Source organism: Pyricularia grisea, assembly GCF_004355905.1.
Source record: "Pyricularia grisea strain NI907 chromosome V map unlocalized Pyricularia_grisea_NI907_Scaffold_6, whole genome shotgun sequence".
Lineage (NCBI taxonomy): Eukaryota > Fungi > Ascomycota > Sordariomycetes > Magnaporthales > Pyriculariaceae > Pyricularia > Pyricularia grisea.
This window is the reverse complement of record NW_022156719.1, coordinates 3,084,788-3,102,425: the sequence shown is the minus strand read 5'-3', so window position 1 is coordinate 3,102,425 and position 17,638 is coordinate 3,084,788. Positions and strand designations below refer to the sequence as shown.

The following is a 17,638-nucleotide window of genomic DNA, read 5'->3' as shown; positions in this document are numbered from 1 at the left end:
TTAGTTTACAAGATGGCATACGGAAGATATTAAGCTCTTGGTTTGAGGTAAGGGGGCGGATTCTATTTTTGTGATTATTTTTAACACGGAGACACATACAAGGTAGATAGATATATTTACGTATATGGTCGAGGTCGAGGTAGGCAAGCCAAGGCAAAATGGATTGCCACTTTCTATCTAGTTTAGAATTAGAACTAGTTCTAGACTAGACCCTCTGAGATAAGGAATGATAGAACGACAAAGTCTCTGGAGGGGGAAGAAAAATTGCTTTGACAGTTCATAAAATCAAGCAATAAGTTAGCTCAAGCTCCACGAAATTAATTTACCGGCTGAAGACTGTGAAGACCATATCGCATGTGTTGCGAGGACCGTGACGCGTTCTCAAGGTCATGGTGGGGTTTCTGGTGTGGCGCAGATGACATTGAGGCGTTCGAGGTTGTGCTAACCCCTGCTCAAGTTGGAAGACTGATGACGCCGCCAGCTACGGCTTGGCACTGGGCCTCATGGGGGGGAGCAATTACGAGCCGGATGAAAGTCATGTCCACGTCGTTAGAACCAGAACCGAAAACCGACAACTTTGTTTCCTTGTCCAAATCCTGACCGAGCTCCACGGGCTGTAATATCGAGGCGCATCTTTTTTGTTCATTTAAAAACTCGTGCAAACATCCAACAAAGTTCTTTCACTGATTCTAACTATTCGGGTCGAGCTCGGTTCCATTCCAAAGCTACCTTTGCCGACCTTGGCACACCCCCCCATTTACCTCAATCAGCTGCCAACCTCATCAGCTTAAAAACCCAGCGAGTTACATCACAGAAAACCACATTTGACGCCCTGCAGTCGGCAAGACTACACAGAGGAAGCCATCAAGGTTTCGGGAACACAACTATATTAGGCGCCATTGGAATCACCTTCGACAATTAGACGAACGACAGCTGGTATCGCCACGCTCATAGTTGCCCATCATGTTCCGAGCACAGGCGACAACGCCGTACGATACGGCCATCGGTATGCATCCAAGCGTCTACAACTCTAGATCTCCGTGGCGACTTGATAAGATGTGATGCTGACAGTGGAGCGCGTGTGCGTGTTGCTACAGCCAAGGCGACGGACGAGAATCTGACCTCGGAAGATTGGGGCGCCATCATGGAGGTTTGCGACCGAGTGGCTGGAGATGACAACGGAGCAAAGGAGGCCGTACAGGCCCTGATAAGACGACTCGCACACCGGAATGCCAATGTGCAGCTCTATACACTAGAGGTTCGTAACTTATGCAGGCTTCGGCGGAGAGCGCACAGCTTTTTGAATCGCACACTGCTAACTTGCAGCTCATCCGACACCATCAGGTCGCCAACGCCCTCAGCCAAAACTGCGGCAAGCCCATGCATCGTGAGCTGGCGTCGCGCGCCTTCACCGAGGCGCTGCTCAAGCTCGCCAACGAACGCAACACCCACAACCAGGTCAAGGCCAAGATACTGGAGCGCACTAAGGAGTGGTCCGATATGTTCAAGGACGACGCCGACCTCGGCATCATGTACGACGCCTACTACAGGCTGAAGCAGACGAATCCGCAACTGCAGCCGCCCTCTGCGCCGCAGAAGAACTCGCTTACCGACGTGGACCGCCAGAAGGAAGAGGAGGAACTGCAGATAGCCCTCAAGCTGTCGCTGCAAGAAGAGGAGCGCAAGAAGCAGCAGACCCCGGCGGGGCCATCAGGAGTGGCCGGTCCATCTTCGTCAGCTCCGGACCGGGCCGGGACACCCAGTGGCCAGGGTGCCGATGCGGGCGCTGGGACTGGTGCGGTACCGCTACAGCCGACCGGGACCGGGACCACGGCAGCGACCGTGTCGAGGGTGCGGGCGCTGTACGACTTTGTACCATCTGAGGATGGTGAGCTAGAGTTCAAAAAGGGTGATGTCATTGCGGTCCTTGAGTCTGTGTACAAGGACTGGTGGCGCGGTTCGCTCAAGGGCAAGACGGGTATCTTCCCCCTTAATTACGTGGAGAAGCTGGCGGACCCGACGCCAGACGAACTGCAGCGCGAGGCGCAAATGGAGGCTGAGGTCTTTTCTGAGATCAAGAACGTCGAGAAGCTATTGACACTTCTGAGCACATCGTCCAAGGACGAGGATAGTGAGGAGATAGCCGTGAGTACTAGCCCTGACCATGAATATGACAGAGAAGTCTCAAATACTGATCTTTGGCTTGTTACTGTTTGCAGAAGCTGTACCAGCAGACGTCGGCAATCCGTCCCAAGCTGATCAAACTGATAGAGAAATATTCTCAAAAGAAAGGTAGGCTTGGAAATGAAAAATACCATATTAATCACTTCAAAGGTTCAGGGCTGACATCTGATATTTAAAGACGATTTCACGCAACTGAATGAGAAATTTATCAAAGCACGGCGGGACTATGAGGCGTTGTTGGAGACCTCCATGTCACACCCGCCTCAGCCTAGCTACCACCAATATGCAGTTCGTCCTCAGGGATACGGTGGAACCCCAGCGCCTTACCCTACCCAGGGTCCGTCACAGCAGGACCCCCAGAGATTCTACCCTCCTGGTCCTCACCCAGGTAAGCAAGCAGCATACATCACAAGTAAACCTTTCAAATTAGAGCAAGGCCTGAAGCTAAACCTACCCACTCCCTACAGACCAGTACCCCCCTTCTTCGCCTTCCCCACATCTACAACGTCCGGGTGGAACCCCTGGCCCCGGAGGGCCTCAAGCACCATTTTATGTAGTAGGTGCTGAGGTTCCTTCCCAAGGTGGTCCGCACCCGAACCAGAACTTTCCTCCGAGGGATCAAGGCCAACGTATCCCCTCGGCAGGGAAGCAGCCGGCGCGTCTCCAAACCCAGCAGCCATCCTCTCCGCCACCCTCAAGTGCTCCTTATGCAGCATACTCACAGCCACCAGCCCAGCAAGGGTCCTACGGCAACCCTCAAGAGCTTTCGACCTCGGCATACGATTCTCCAGTAGCCTCCCACCCCCACCCTAACCCCCTGGGCTCCAACGCCCCATTTGCTCCGGCATCTTACTCAACGGAAGAGCGCTACGGTACGCCATCAAACGCGCCTGCTCCTCTGAACCCTGCAGGTGGTCAACAGCAGCCGTATCAGTATAACAGCTACCAGAACCAACCTCCGTCGCAACCGCCCAACACGCAGTCCCAGCAAGGCGGCATGTATTCGGGCCAAGGTTACAACGACTCATCGGACGCAATCGGCACTGCCCCGCCACAGCCCACCTCAGCCGCGCCACCGCCGCCGGTTCCGGGCTCTCAACGAGTCCACTCCCCTGTCTATGGCGGCCCGCCAGGAGCAGCTGACTCGCGCTTCTCGTTGCCCAGCCGCATGGCACCAGGTGCACCTTCGGCACCGCCAGGCCCGCGTCCCAGCTCCCCTGGTGAGCAGCCGCAGTATAAGGCATACGTGCCACCTGGGTCATCGGGGCCGAGCGCGCCAAGTGCGCCCAGTGTTCCTGCTGATTATTACAGGCAGCCCGGAGGTAGTGCAAACTACTAGTAATAATGATGAGATGGACTGGACGTCAGTCAAGAGGCCTCAAATCTTTTATTTTGTCTCCAAGAATGGAGTACGAGCTGCCGGCTGTTTAGCTATCATGTATCTGGTGTGTTGATTACCAAGTTTGACATTTAATGCTAGCACTTAGAACGTATTGTGAATAAAGCATACATGCATGTTATATCAACAAACAACAGAGCCTGTGAAGCTAGAGCACCTTGGATCTCGTGCTTAGTAAAAGCTATACGTGGCTTTGCTCTCCTTTCAGTATCGTTTCCAGTGATATGCCTCAGCTCAAGCGTGTTTTTGCCCTGAGAAACCTGCAGCCTTGGATGCGTAGCGGCTGATGATTGAAGTTGGGACTGCAATGCAAGTGTTTGGATTAATATGTCTTCATCCCATATACTTACTGGGCTGGGGAGTGAAAGTCGCAGCTCGTTATCCGGGCGGTGGACGCTGAATGCCTACCTGTCTAGTCTGGCCCCATGTGAACAAACCTCATGTACCTTTGGCAAAGATGAAAATTGGCAAGCCTCAAGTTCAGCAATCCCATTATTCGAAAAGTCCAGTCTCTCTTGTATGCCAAAGAATCTAACTATACATAGTGTACGAGCTTTTCAGGGAAAAAAAAGGGGGGTATTCGTAGTCAAAAGTCCACAACGAACAAAAAGTAGCAAAACCTGCAACTCAGCCTACCAACTCTAGTCATGTCTACCGGGCCGTATAATATACCTAATATAACGGCTCCCAAACAAGAAAACGAATCACGCTTTTGTACCATCACCTCTTCCCCTAGCTCTTCCTCGTGACCTCCTGCCGGGTGCTTTTTGGTCGGCAGCAGGACCTGACGCAGGTGAGGATGCGCCCCCGGCCGGTGCTGCTGCAGGACCTCCACGGCTTTTGCCACCGGACCGACCTCCTCGCCGACCGCGGCCACCTCTTGCGCCCTCCGACGACCCCTCACCATTCGTGCCCTTGTCACGAGCGGCCAAGAGAGCGGCCCTCCGTCGTTCCTCTTCCTGGATCCGTTGGCTTTCTTGATCCCACCACGATTGAAACTCCTGCTCCTGTTGGATCTCCTGAAGGCTACGTTTGGCCACGGCTTCCTTGACGAGTTCTTGCTCACGTCTTTGCTGTCCGATAATGTCCGCCATGCTGAGACCCAGAGTCGGCTCCGCTTTCTGATTTTTGTGTTGCTTCATGTACGACTTGGAATGCGGGACGAGGGGTGACGACGACGGCTGCGGTGACCGGGCTTCTAGACCCTTGGGTGTTCGCGACTGGCCGGCGAATCGGGTATCGGGAGAGGCCGTGCGGCGGTGGACTGGCTTGGGCGACGACTCGGCGGCAAGGAAAGGTTTGGCCATGGAGGCTGCCGCAGATGCTGGTGGTGTTTGCTTATCCGCTGCGGTCACGTCTTTCAAGCTGACTTTGGTGGTTGGCGGTGTGGGTTTCCATGGTGAACCTTTGTCTTTCTGGCCCGGTACTGCTTCCCATGGAGTTCTGTTGGGCTGGCTGGCCTCCTGAGCGAGTAAAGCAGCTTGCATCTGCTGCTGCTGCTTCTTTCGTTCTTTCTGTGACATTTTCTGAGGTTGAGCCACATTCGCTGTAGCAGATTTGAGGTTCGTCTCTTTCTGCTTCTGGGCGGCTAGCCCCGCAGACAAGGCTGAAGTTGTATTTTTCGAATCCTCACTCATTATATCACGAAGGTCTAGCTTGGATGTAACCAGTGGCTTTTGCTGCCATGGGCTAGCAGTCATGGGGCTTGGCGAAGCAGTAATATCGACCCGCCCAGCTGGTGTATGGATGCTCGATGAAGATTTGTCGGCTGCGGGTCGCCTTGGGGTTGACACCATGGATGGGTCCTCAGATCTGCTGAAACCTGGCTGCTGCAGCTTACTGCCGGGGCTCAATACTCCGTCATCATCTTCGTCCATAGCGAACATGAGGTCTGCCGTGGATGCTTTTGGCCTTAACGATGGACTGAAAGGCTCGTTGCGTGCCGACTTCCTCTTTCCCTTGTCTGGCGTTGAGGTTGTCACGGTTCCATCATCGAGGCTGCCCACTCTGCCCTTGAATGACGAAGAGAGCTTCCTATCATCCTCTCTCTGGCTGGCTTTGTAGGCCATCTCCTTCACTCTCACCATCCTCTCTTCTTCGATGTCGGCGGCAAGATCGGTGTACGTCTCAAGGAGACGCTGCTCAGGGTCACACTTGGAAGCGTAGTTGGCCTGATTGACCTTGACCTGTTCGTCGAGCTCCTGGAGAACATCCTCTTCCAAATCATCCAACAGATGGTTCTCCAGCATCGTCTCCATTTGAGTGCAAATGTAATTCCAGCCGGCTTCCTTGAAGTTGGTGACAGAGCAAGGACTAATTTCGTTGAGGAGATGGGCAATCGTTCTCGTGGTGACAAAGCCACCCATTACTTTCTGACAAATCTCGGAGAGGCGATCCAACATGAGCTCGTTGGCCATTGCCATGACGTCCATTATCAGGTCGGTAAAGTCATCAAAACTGCCTGCAACTGCTTCGTCAAAAAGCTCTGTTCCGGCGTCCGAGTAAAGGTATCGCAAAACATATTCAAACGGCTCTCGCTCGAAATGTTTCAGATCGATTTTGACAGGCTCGGCGACTCCAGCATCGTCACGCCGGCCCGTAAGCCACATGCCAGCTGAACGGCCGTTATAAAGACCCTGGAAATAAGGACAGCGTTGACAGAGCAGCGAGCTGTGTGCAGTAACCTCGCCACCTTCAAGCTCGAGCAAGATGTCACCGTCGTCAAAGAACGAAGGCTCCTTGATAGCCGCACCTAGGTCGTCTGCCAGTGACCGACCTGGATCATTTTGTAGTCTAGCCGCTGCCTCGAGTGGTGCAATTCCAAGCCTTGCGGCGACTTTCATGAGTTCCACACGTTGCTGACGGGATGCTTGCGTCAAAGATGGGGATGGCTGGCGAATGTTCCACGCAGGCGCAATTCGGTCAGTGTAGGCAAAGAGGACAAGATTGAGTACTGTCGAGAGCTCCAAGCTGTCTAGTTGTATCCAAGCCCTGCCTTCCATTTCCTCAATTGCTAGGCAATCTGCTATGGTATGCGCTCCATGACTACGATACGCAGCAAGAGCGGCGCGTATCGTTGGGCTCCTGGCAGACATAAGCCAGCCGTGAACAGGAATTTTGAGATCTAGACATGACGAAGATGACATCCAGATGTCTGCGCCTTCTATGTCATTGCTCGTGAACGATTCTAGATGGTGCGCCAGGTCGGTATTAGGGTCGGACGACTGGAGCATCGCCACAATAGCTCTTCCTGTATCAGAATCATCTTCTGAAAACCTCTTGGGGAGCAATTTGGCCGCCATTGCATCGTCAAACTTGGGCTTCAATGCAACAAGTCCACGCAATGGCAGCAATGCATCGAGATCTTCCCATATTTCCTGGCGACCCACGCCCAACTGCTTCATTACGCTCGAGTCTCTGCGAACGGCCGCAAAGGCGCCCGAAGGGGAGCTACGGACAGTGACGACCCTGGTGATGTAAGGCACTCGTTGAAACTTGTAATCCTTTCGCTTGGCTCCTACGCCAGCATAGGCGTCCTTTGCCGTTGCCCTCTTCACTCGCCTCCATACAGCACCCGATTTGGTGGCGATGATGACCGAGCCATGGTCACCAACCCCGACTGATTTGACCCCATCTTTCCATGCCCTCCAGATGCACTGAGGTTGGCTTACTGAGCCTTTGATCTTGGCAGGATTCGTTGTTGAAGCCGATGAACTCACGTCGACGTTGTGGTTCAAGCCCATGACAAAAAGATCGCCCCGGCCTGTGACCGCTGCGATCGTCTCACCGCCCGAGGTGATGTGGCAGATCCTTTGACCCTTGCTGGCTGCAGCGTCGTAACCCAGAACCACTGCAGGATTCGAGATATGGTACGTTGCAAATGGATCAATCTCGGGGAATTTGACCATGTTGTATCCGTAGTTGGTGAACACGCAAACTATGTGGTTGGCAAGTAGCACAGTCGTGGCCTTGTCTATGGCTGATACCATGACTATCGGGGCTGAGAATAACGAGGCTGCTACCTTGCGTGGCGTTTGCTGCACTTCCAGCGATCTCGAATCGGCATCCATCAGAGCAAGTTGTCCCGAGTTTTTGCCCCAACAAAACACCGAGTTAGTTGTGTGGGCAACAGAGTGTATGGCAGAAGCAGATACACCAATCACGACCTCCTTCTTCAATGCGCCAAAAACCTGTTTTGGTGCCAGACTCATGGGTTCTTCATCCTTCTTTGCTGGAGGCGGAAGAGCATATCCAAGCTGTGAATAAGTGTTTGAGCCCCATGTCCACAACTCGCCTTTGTCTGTAACTGCCATTGTATGGTCTTGTCCCAGTGCAACTTGCGTGACTTTCCGGTCAGCGAGGGCCCCTTGAACTGGCACGTATGTGAACCTGACACGCTGATCGTCGCTTAAGCCAAGCCTTCCACCGCGACCAACGCCACAGATGTAAAGGTTGGATACAGGATCAGTGGTGATGACTGCACTGTGAAACTTGGAAAGCACTACATTGTGAACAATGATGGGGCGGGTGAGTATCATGGCTGGAAGCTCCTCAAGTTTCGGGAATTGGGTTTGCTCGAGCCCGGACTTTTCCAAGTACTGGGCATAGAATCTGTACAGGAGATGATCTGGACGGCGGAGGTGCAGCCTCTCTGGGTATTGCCGGTCGGACTCATCACCCACACCAAGTGACATGTTTTTGTTGCTGCCAAATGAAAACAGTTCATCTCCCTCTATCACATCTTGAAGTCCGGCATTGCCCCTGAAAAAAACAAAAGTCAGAACCAAATTCCCATTTTCTTAAAGCCCGAATATGAAAATTCAGGTTCATAAAAAGAGGAGAGAGAGAGAGAGAGAGACTAACGAGGTGGGCTGATGAGCCGGATATTCCTCACTGTCTGATCCAGCGCCATCCTCAGTGGATTCGCCAGCATCATGACTATCTGGCATAGTGCCAGTAAAGTCGAGATCCGCATCGCCGATTGTGGTAGCAAAGAGGTCAAACGGACTGTTTCCCTCGTGGTCCTTGGTCTTGATGAGCTGGCCTATGCGACTGATCGAGGCAGCAGCACCGCCGGCCTTGTACACGCCTTCAGTAATGTCCCTTCGCTCTTTCGCTAGAAGCATGCGCGCAACTGATATGTTCCCGTAGTAAAGCGCCCGATGTAGGGCATTCCAGCCACTCTCAGGGTCTTGGGCATATATGTCGATGGCAGGGTGGTCGAGCAGGGCGCGAACAAAGGCAAGGGCGTTCTCAGACGTAGAGGAAGCAGCACGCAGTAAAAGAGTCAGCCCCATGTAATCCCGGCTGTTGACTTCGGCCTTTCCGATTCCTGATGCGCCACCTCCGGGTCCTCCGAATGGCATCGAGGACTTGCGGGCCTTGTTGGGAGTCGCAACGGTGCGAGGAGACGTGCCCAGAGCACTGGGACTCCCCGCACCGCCGCTACCACCTCCAGCCCCGCCGCCTAAGCTCGCCCTGTGCGATGTCGCGTGGTTGCTGTGGCCGCTGGGAGCGAGCAGACGCCGAAAACGGTCGACATCGTTTTGCCAGTAAGCTCTCCAAAGTAGGTGACTCATGAGTTGTTGGGGTTTTCAGGTGGGTCGAGCGGTGGGAGACTGCCCGACACTTCAGAGTTGCGCCTCGCTGTGAGCCTCGAGCGGACCACGGCGTATTTAAAGGCGCAAGCCGTTGAAGTGGCAAGGGAAGGTCACCACGGGATCGTTGAGAGGAGGGGTGGGAGCTTTGGTAGTGCTGCCGAATTTGATGAGTTTCCGGTCAGCAACAATCGAGGTGTTCGGTCGGGAGTTTCAGGGGGGGGTATGAGAGAGAGAATTTGTCGTGCTTTATTCTGGTTCCCGATTTTCGAGTTGGATAGATGTGGGATTTGTTTGTGCTAGGTCGTTTGCAGCGCGGAATTTTGTGGTGTTCAGCAGCAGAGGGATTTATTGAAATGTGTCTGTCTGTCTGGTAGTGTATGTGTTAAAGCTATGGTGGTGCGGCGGCGCACTATCGCGATTGCTGCGGCCAATCAGCGTACGTACAGTATCACCGTGGGATGAACAAAGGCTTGCACACGTTCCTGAAAACCTTCAAAATTTATTACACAGCCAACTTTTTGAAGAGGGGTAGGTCAAAGAGAATGTCAAGTCAGTTCCAGGTTCAAAAGTCGTGACTCGGTGTAATTTAGCTCTATACTTCCCCAGATTCAGGCCCTAGGCACGGCAGGATGGTTGTATGCACGAGCACCATGCCTTACATTTCTTTGCACACCTGAAATTGTTCGCACACAGTAGCAGAAGCCCTCAATGACGTGCACCATTTCAGAGCTCCGATATGCGGGGGCGCCGGGTCAGCAAGCACTATGGGTCCGGGGTACCTTTATACAGAGTAATGGGAGCATTTGGTCCATATCACCTCACAAAATTTAATGGTACCTAATCTTGCAGGTATGATTCACTACTGGAGACTTGCACTAGCCTTCAAATCAAAAGAGCGAAAAGGTGCGACCATCTAGCTTTACTACGGTAAAAACTTCAAGACATACCCCAGAACCGTACAGTAGGACCCTCCCTCAACCTTACTTGGAGCTTGCAGGTGGCTTAAACTCGCACGCAACGTTCAGATCTCGCGACTGTCAAGTGCATCCACAGGGCTTGGCAATCGGTCTAGTGGGTCCCTGCAGATAGCACCGCTAACCGTACGTGGTAAGTCCAGGAGCAGGGTTTACCCATTGATGTGCGCAGAAAACAAATTCACGCTGCGATTGTCGGATGGAATCCAATTCTAATCCACCTCACCGGTTACAAAAAGCACAAATCGCGGTCTAACCAGGGACGCAGCAAACAGCCGCAATTTGTTCACGCCGAGATCTTTTGACACCCCCGCTATAACGAAAATCGTTGATCCGATACAGCAAAGATGTCTTCCGAGAAGCCTCTTCCTTTTATGTACCAGTTTGCGGCTGGTAAGTTGTGTGCAATGCAGTACCAAGCGAAACCCTTTCGATTGGTGATTTGCAGAATAAACGATTGAGCACGCGACCAAGCCGAGACTAACCGTTGCGTCCCGCTTTGTTTTATAGGTGCCGTCGCTGGAGTCTCTGAGGTAGGCAAAGCTGCTGGATATTTTGGACAATGCATTACAGCTGCATCTAGCTTGCATGGCTCAAATTGGTCATTCGCTCATGTTGTGTGACCCTTAGATTCTGGTTATGTATCCCCTGGATGTCGTGAAGACCCGCATGTGAGTGATGTGCATGTATTTTGCTTCCTCGGAGTTCTTGGGGAAGGTATGTTCCTCAACGGGTAAACCAGATCCAGATACTTACTGGATTCCAAACCATCAGGCAACTCCAGACCAGTACAGCCGTTGGTGCCGACTCTTACAATGGCACGCTCGATTGCTTTCGTAAGATCATCAAGAATGAGGGCTTCTCGCGGCTTTACCGTGGCATCACCGCCCCCATCTTGATGGAGGCTCCTAAGCGTGCCACCAAGTTTGCCGCCAACGATGAATGGGGCAAGTTCTACCGCAATGCCTTTGGCCAGGAGAAAATGACCCAGGGGCTCTCCGTCCTGACTGGTGCCTCGGCTGGTGCCACCGAGTCTTTTGTTGTTGTTCCATTGTATGTTGATCCGATCCCGTCGACGCCTCGGTGCCGAATTGGTATGGAATGCTGATACTTTCACCGCTAGTGAGTTGATCAAGATTCGACTTCAGGACAAGGTCTCTGCGTCCAAGTACAACGGCCCCGTCGACGTTCTCCTCAAGACCGTTAAGAATGAGGGTATCCTAGCTTTGTACACTGGATTGGAGTCTACCATGTGGAGGCACATTCTGTGGAATGCTGGCTACTTTGGCTGCATTTACCAGGTGCGCCAGTTGCTGCCCAAGGCCGAGACCAAGAAGGGTCAGATGGCTAGCGACATTGTGGCAGGATCAGTAGGAGGAACCGGTAAGTCACAGTTCTTACGGTGATCATATCGTATCATGCGGACTGCTGGAACGTCACATGCGAATTCATGCTGAAGCTAACCTTGACAACCTTCTCCTAAAGTCGGAACCATTTTGAACACGTAAGTCCCCCTCTCGTGCCAATAGTATGTCGCGTGTGCCGTAGAATCTTACTGACTCTGAATCTACATCTACAGGCCCATGTAAGTCAAGAGTTCATGTGCTCTCGCCGGCAACGCTCATAATCTAACCTGTTCGCCCATAGGGATGTGGTCAAGTCTCGAATTCAGAACACTACCAAGGTCGCTGGCGTTACTCCCAAGTACAACTGGGCATGGCCAGCACTTGGGACCGTTATGAGGGAAGAAGGTTTTGCTGCTCTTTACAAAGGCATGTTTTCATTCGCGTCGCTTTACTTACGGTCTTGTACTCCCGAACGAGTGTTCTTCAATTATGCTGACATGATGCAAAATAGGATTCCTTCCCAAGGTTCTGCGTCTTGGCCCCGGAGGTGAGTAATGAACACTTTTTCCCGGTTTGACAAACAATCAAGATTCTAACGTTACAATTTCTCAGGTGGTATCTTGCTGGTGGTCTACGGAGGAGTTATGGACTTCTTCAGGAAGATGCGGGACGAGGCCGACCTGAAGAAGGTGTAAGGTCTTCATGTTACCACATTAAGAGCCATCATAACCAATTACAACCTCGTTCTATCGCCGCATTACAGGGGAAAATATCCCGTGTACGAAATTTTGTCTTTTTTTTTTTTTTTTTTTTTTTTTTTTTGGCCTGCTTGGGTATTAGACATACTTGGCTTGGATATAGAGCCTATTATCAGATTATCAAAGAGGTTTCCTTTCACTGTATGGCTGAATTTAGAAATGAGCAAAACTTTACAACGTTTAGCATGTGATGTGTGACAAATGGCTTGTTCAGCAGCACAAACATGGGTCTGCATTGCTTAGCAAGCTGCATCTCGGTATATGTTTGGTGGTCTTACGATCGTACCGGGGCAAAACTAAGTAAAAAGGTTTAGCACCAACCTGCTTAGCTGTGTTTTGCGCTTGACCATTTGCCTAGATGTTATGTTTGCCTGCCTACGTGCTAATTCGTTTCCCTGCTTGTCTTGGTAGCCTCACTCCTGTTTGTCCTCGGTGTCATCTTTTCAAGGAGCAGACGACGAGTATAAATATCAACTCTAAGCTGGAGAAAGTTCTTCAAATACTGTCTTTTCACCAAGTGTCGCGGCAAAGGCATGTTTTCTTCTGTCCGTTCCTTATATATATTTGACCGCCCCGTCCAGCCCATTATCTCCACCGCCTTCTGATGACGCGGTTCCTGCGCAGGCCCCTGTCGATGCGATTCCTCCACCTAAGCCGGCTACCTTCAATAGGCACAAATTGGTGGTTTCTTGGACCAAGCGATGGAAAGAATCATCGAGGATACGATTCACGATCTTGCAGCCTCTCACATCACTGCGCCCGATGCGCCCGTGAGTGTTCACGGCTGACAACGGGACTGGCGCGCGTCAAGTATCGGACCACACAATATCAATGCCCTCTCCATGACAACCCAATGCCCGATGCTACGGTGTGCCATCGCTCAATGCGCCGAGTCCTAGTAATCCATCCCTGACGAGTTGCCAGCCAAGGTGGACAGGTGCAAAAGGTGTATATATAAAAAAGCTTGTAGATCGAGGGAAAGGCAAAGGCTGTTCATCGATTCCAAGCCTTCTGATGGTTGTCTCGCCTTACACTCGGTTATCAAACAATAGTGTCTAGGTACTTTTATCAAGAAATTTGGAACAAGGATTTTGATGCCTTCCTGATAACAATATAGCAATTCTTCNGAAACAAGCTTGGTTGCGCCCGAAGTTTGATTCCAGCTAGGAATAAGACTGCAAATCAGTGTGTCTATTTGCCACGGTTGATTATGATCTGGTGTCCGCCATTGTCATTGCCACCAATATCAACCTAGTTGACAATGCAAGGAAAGTGATGAACAGGCCCCATGCAGACTAAAAACTTTGAGTCAACGCTTCTGCAAGAGTGGCTCCGTCTTCCACAAACCTTGAAGTGAAGCTCATGGTGAAAAAGTAAATGAAGCTTTACGCACTGTCCCGAGAGTGACTATAATATTGCCCACCAGCGTGTGATTTTTTGATGCTGACTGTAAAGTCCATTGTGGCGAAAGATGGCACTGCGATACCTCGACTATGCTCGTTCGAATATTTCAACTCTTGTTATGGAAGCTAATGAGGGAGACAAGTTACTCGTTAGGGCACTGAGAATATTCATAAACACCTGCTAACTAGGTACCTAAGCAACTACGGTATCGATGTACAAATGCAGTATGTGGGTCCAACTCTTAGTTCGAGAGGCGCATTGCAGTTCGAAATACTGGTGAGAAAAATGTGCAAAAATTACCCAGTAGCCAAAAAAGAAGAATATAAGATATTTGCTTTACTTGCTTGTAAAACTACGCAAGTTTCTCGTCAAAAGCAACTGTTAACCTTACATTACAACATGTATTTCATTTCAGTGTTAACCGTAGGCTTTTGGTAGTGGCTCTGGTGTCCGATATTCGTAACGTTATTTCCCTACTGCTCCTACGCCTCTTCTGAACCAAACTCAAGACGAGGGCGGCCCAACTGTGACAGATATTAAGTGCAGCACCACAGCACAACATAACACGACCGCATCCTCAGTGACGGCCACCGCAGCAATGCAAAACCTCTTCGATGATCACGATAACAAAAATATCCCATCGTGCAAAAGAAATAGCTGGAGACGCCAAGAATCGAACTCGGGACCTCTTCCAATACTGCTAACTCAGGCATGTTTTGCTCGAGTTGCTAAGGAAGCATTATACCACTAAACCACATCCCCGGGCCAATTGATACGTCGATAGCCTGCCGGAAGACCTCATGTTGGCATCACAACGACTGCTCGAGGCTTAGTCATTCATCGGAGCAGAGAAGTGCAGCTTGGTGAGCGCAATGAGCTTAAGCACTAGGTACGACTGTAGCGTTCTCCTATGACTGTTTCCAATTGCGGACTTTTTTCTGCCTGCCATTGGTCAACCCTATTCGGCCAAACTCAAGCTTCAACGGATGAGAGCTTTAGCGGCGGTTCAAAATGTGGAACGAAGTCATTTGGAAGGAGCCAGCTTTTATATACTTATTCACCGCGCCACTCCCGCTTCGCCGACGCCTTCCAAGATAGCGACGCGGCCACGGTATGGTATTTTACTTGATCATTTCGTACCTATTAGAAAGTGCCCAAGGACCAAAGAAGCAAAAAAAAAAAAANAGGTAGCAAAGTCCAATTGTGTGACAATACCAAGAACGCTCACCAGGGGATATCCATAAAGCAAAAAGGTTTTGCGCTGTATACACGCAAAAAAAAAAAAAAAAAAAAAAAAAAAAAAAAAAAAAAAAAAAAAAAGAAACAAAAAGAATCTTTGGTTTTTGTTTACTCCAGTGACCTCACTGGCCGAGTACAGTGCATTAATATGTTCTCATAACTTGTGACTGAACAAAGACTAATCAAACGTGATCTTCTTTCCTTGAAAAGATGCATTCTCCTGCGCCTGCTTAGCCTTCTTCTTGGCCAGCCAACTAGGATGAAGAGGACCATCGTCGTCTCGGCTCTTTTTCTCAGGCTTTTTGACCTCCTCCTGCTTGGGACCCCTGCTACCCTCACCGTCCCTCTTTTGTTGTAACGGATTTCGTACACCCCTCTTCCGCGGCTTGCCGTCTCCAGCATCCACAGCGCCCCTCTTCGAATCCCAACCAGCTTCCTTTTGCTTGCCGAGATGTTTGGCTTTGTCTCCGTACTTCTTCTCCGCGAGGGCCTGACGCGCCTTCTGACCTCTGCGGTTCTTGCGAGGCGCCGGCGCTACGTCGACATCCGATGCTTCCTCCGATCCGGATATATAGCCACCCATCAGGGTTGGTAGTGCTACCGACTCGACTATCTCTTCATCCCTGATTGGTTTTGCCTTCTTTTCCTTCTTCTTTGCCTTTTTGGGTGGTGGTGCTGCCGCCTCAGAGTCGGACTCGGAGCCTGATGATGATGGGATTGTCACTTCGTCATCTTCGGGGTACTCCTCTTCGGCAGCGGACTCGCTTCCAGGAAGTGATATGTCGTCGTCAAAGCTGGCACTCTGGGCTAGGCGTTTCAAGCTAGCGACACCATCATCGTTCGAGACTAGTTCCTCCTCTGAAGAGCTGCCGCCAAGCATCGCCTCCATTCGATCGATAGCCTCGTCGTCCAGCTCTTCTCCTGATTCATAGCCAACTTCATCTGACGACGAGTCCTCCTGTTCTTCAAAGGATTGCTCCACCCGGCCTTTTCGCCTTTCTTCCTTGGACTTCGCATCACCCTTAGAGTCGTTTTTGGAGGAAGTTGGCTCACCCTTTGCCTTGGATTTATCACCAGGAGGCGACACCCCGAGGCTCTGACAAAGGACAGGGATCGCAGCTGATATGACGGCGCGGACCTGATTGCGCTTGTACAGGGCGCTGGTCACATTGTGCAGTGCGTGGCGTTCCTCCTCTGAAATTTCCGGCTTCGGCACGCCGTTTTTGATGGCTTCCGGAAGCAGCGGTGATTGAGCTGCCGCCTTGACCTTCAACAAAGCCGAACAAAGGTGGGCGTGTGCAGCCTGGTGAAGATCCAAAGCCTACAAAGTAAACCAGTTTCAGCAAAATGTGTCTACAAAAAAGTCCCAGTCGGCTGACGAATTCGGCAAAAAAAAAAAAAAAAAGAAGACTCCAAAATCTTACCTTGAGCACCTCAACCTCCTGCTCAAGCCGCTGAATCTTGCCCTGGGGCAGCTTCACATCTTTAACTCGCTTCGCAAGCCGCTGCCTCTCAAAGCCCTTGGCTACCTTGAGCGCCCGGAAGAGCTCTTTGTTGAAGCGCTCAAAGCTCTTTTCAAAATCATCTCCCGCCGACCGTTTCCTCTTTGGCATTTTTGCGAATATTCTTGTCTGCTTCGTTGAGTTCTCTTTTATTCTATTTTTATTTTCTCTTTCATCATTCAGTCGCAGCGAATTGCACGAGACGCCTTAAGAAATTTTGAATACTTGCATGAAAAAAAGTGGGACCAGCTCCTTCAAGAAATCGAGAAATCCACCCAACGGTACGACAGTACGCTATACAGTATCTCAAACAGTACAATTTTCCAAGTCGCGGTTCCAATGTCGCGTTTTAGCTCGTCTGTTGAGGGACAGACCGATCCCTACCTACGTCACATTCAACAGCCGCCTTCACCCTATCGCTCCATCCCAAGTCCTGCTTCCAGGACAGCATATCAAATGATGGCCTCCAGGGGTGCAGCTTCTTCCGCGCCTCTAGCGCCGTCGCGCGAGGAGTTTATGAAGCTGTCTGAAGATTTGAAGGGTCAGATTAACGATGCGGTACGTCCAAGAGTGTTCTTATTCTGCCCCTCTCCCCGCTGACTCCAATCACAAAAAGTTTTCTGTCTTTTTATTCTTCTTTTTCTGTCCTTTTGGGCTCTTGCTAACGTTTATTCTTGCGAATTGCTACAGTTTGGAGTCTTTGACGCAGACAAAGACGGCCGGATCGACTACCACGAGTTCCGCTTCGCCCTGCGAGCCCTCGGCTTCGAGCTCCCCAAGGCCGAGACCTTCAGCCACCTCCAAAAGTACGCCGTGCAGCCATTGAACTGGGACCCGAAGAGGGAGTGCGGGCCCGTTTTTCGCGAGTTCACCCTGCCCATCTGGCAGGCCATAGCGGGCACCCTCGTCGCCAACAGGGATCCCGTGGAGGAGTGCAGGCGCGCCTTCAAGCTCTTTGACGTGGAGGGCCGGGGCATCATCACGGTCGAGGACCTGCGCCGAGTCATGGACGACCTAGGACAGGCCATCGAGGAGCAGGAGCTGCAGTCCATGATTAGGGAATTCGATTCCGAGGGCAAGGGAGGCATCAACGAGGACGAGTTTATCAAGATCATGTTGAAGAAGAGGGCTTGAAGCCTCTAGTCGACGATGGCGTTGGGGAGTCTAACACTGCTCTGCAATGTGATTTATGTTGCAATTGGGTATCGATAGCGACTGGAAGTGATGAAAGG

The 17,638-nt window shown here is 51.3% G+C and overlaps 5 protein-coding genes across 5 annotated transcripts; 3 read left to right on the top strand and 2 right to left on the bottom strand.

The window, feature by feature from the left end:
* Positions 1 to 510: 510 nt before the first annotated feature.
* PgNI_08897 (uncharacterized protein) lies at positions 511 to 3,704 on the top strand. The gene is made up of 6 exons (XM_031128887.1): positions 511 to 1,006; positions 1,098 to 1,258; positions 1,327 to 2,145; positions 2,220 to 2,292; positions 2,363 to 2,572; positions 2,652 to 3,704. The coding sequence occupies exons 1-6, from the start codon at positions 964 to 966 to the stop codon at positions 3,521 to 3,523; spliced, it is 2,178 nt and encodes a 725-aa protein (XP_030978849.1). The 5' UTR covers positions 511 to 963; the 3' UTR covers positions 3,524 to 3,704.
* A 583-nt stretch (positions 3,705 to 4,287) lies between these two features.
* On the bottom strand, positions 4,288 to 9,162 carry PgNI_08896 (uncharacterized protein; the record flags this gene model as incomplete). Its single annotated transcript, XM_031128886.1, has 2 exons — positions 4,288 to 8,344; positions 8,447 to 9,162. The coding sequence occupies 2 exons, from the start codon at positions 9,160 to 9,162 to the stop codon at positions 4,288 to 4,290; spliced, it is 4,773 nt and encodes a 1,590-aa protein (XP_030978848.1).
* A 1,220-nt stretch (positions 9,163 to 10,382) lies between these two features.
* Positions 10,383 to 12,425, top strand: PgNI_08895 (uncharacterized protein). The gene is made up of 10 exons (XM_031128885.1): positions 10,383 to 10,550; positions 10,668 to 10,690; positions 10,788 to 10,828; positions 10,932 to 11,210; positions 11,281 to 11,540; positions 11,643 to 11,661; positions 11,737 to 11,742; positions 11,805 to 11,908; positions 12,015 to 12,050; positions 12,116 to 12,425. Exons 1-10 carry the CDS (start codon positions 10,505 to 10,507, stop codon positions 12,196 to 12,198), a joined length of 897 nt encoding a protein of 298 aa, XP_030978847.1. The 5' UTR covers positions 10,383 to 10,504; the 3' UTR covers positions 12,199 to 12,425.
* Positions 12,426 to 15,033: 2,608 nt separating this feature from the next.
* Positions 15,034 to 16,545, bottom strand: PgNI_08894 (uncharacterized protein). Its single transcript, XM_031128884.1, has 2 exons — positions 16,329 to 16,545; positions 15,034 to 16,225 (listed from the first exon to the last, which is right to left on the bottom strand). Exons 1-2 carry the CDS (start codon positions 16,515 to 16,517, stop codon positions 15,083 to 15,085), a joined length of 1,332 nt encoding a protein of 443 aa, XP_030978846.1. The 5' UTR covers positions 16,518 to 16,545; the 3' UTR covers positions 15,034 to 15,082.
* A 200-nt stretch (positions 16,546 to 16,745) lies between these two features.
* On the top strand, positions 16,746 to 17,540 carry PgNI_08893 (uncharacterized protein; the record flags this gene model as incomplete). Its single annotated transcript, XM_031128883.1, has 2 exons — positions 16,746 to 16,964; positions 17,097 to 17,540. 2 exons carry the CDS (start codon positions 16,746 to 16,748, stop codon positions 17,538 to 17,540), a joined length of 663 nt encoding a protein of 220 aa, XP_030978845.1.
* Positions 17,541 to 17,638: the final 98 nt, after the last annotated feature.

Coding starts and splice junctions, on each gene's coding strand:
- PgNI_08897 (XM_031128887.1), top strand. CDS start 964: ATGTTCCGAGCACAGGCGACAACGCCGTACGATACGGCCATCG. Junction 1,259..1,326: donor TGCAGCTCTATACACTAGAG/GTTCGTAACTTA, acceptor GCTAACTTGCAG/CTCATCCGACACCATCAGGT. Junction 2,146..2,219: donor AGGATAGTGAGGAGATAGCC/GTGAGTACTAGC, acceptor TACTGTTTGCAG/AAGCTGTACCAGCAGACGTC.
- PgNI_08895 (XM_031128885.1), top strand. CDS start 10,505: ATGTCTTCCGAGAAGCCTCTTCCTTTTATGTACCAGTTTGCGGCTG. Junction 10,551..10,667: donor TATGTACCAGTTTGCGGCTG/GTAAGTTGTGTG, acceptor TTTGTTTTATAG/GTGCCGTCGCTGGAGTCTCT. Junction 10,691..10,787: donor CCGTCGCTGGAGTCTCTGAG/GTAGGCAAAGCT, acceptor TGTGACCCTTAG/ATTCTGGTTATGTATCCCCT.
- PgNI_08894 (XM_031128884.1), bottom strand. CDS start 16,517: ATGCCAAAGAGGAAACGGTCGGCGGGAGATGATTTTGAAAAGAGCTTT. Junction 16,226..16,328: donor AGGAGGTTGAGGTGCTCAAG/GTAAGATTTTGG, acceptor TTTACTTTGTAG/GCTTTGGATCTTCACCAGGC.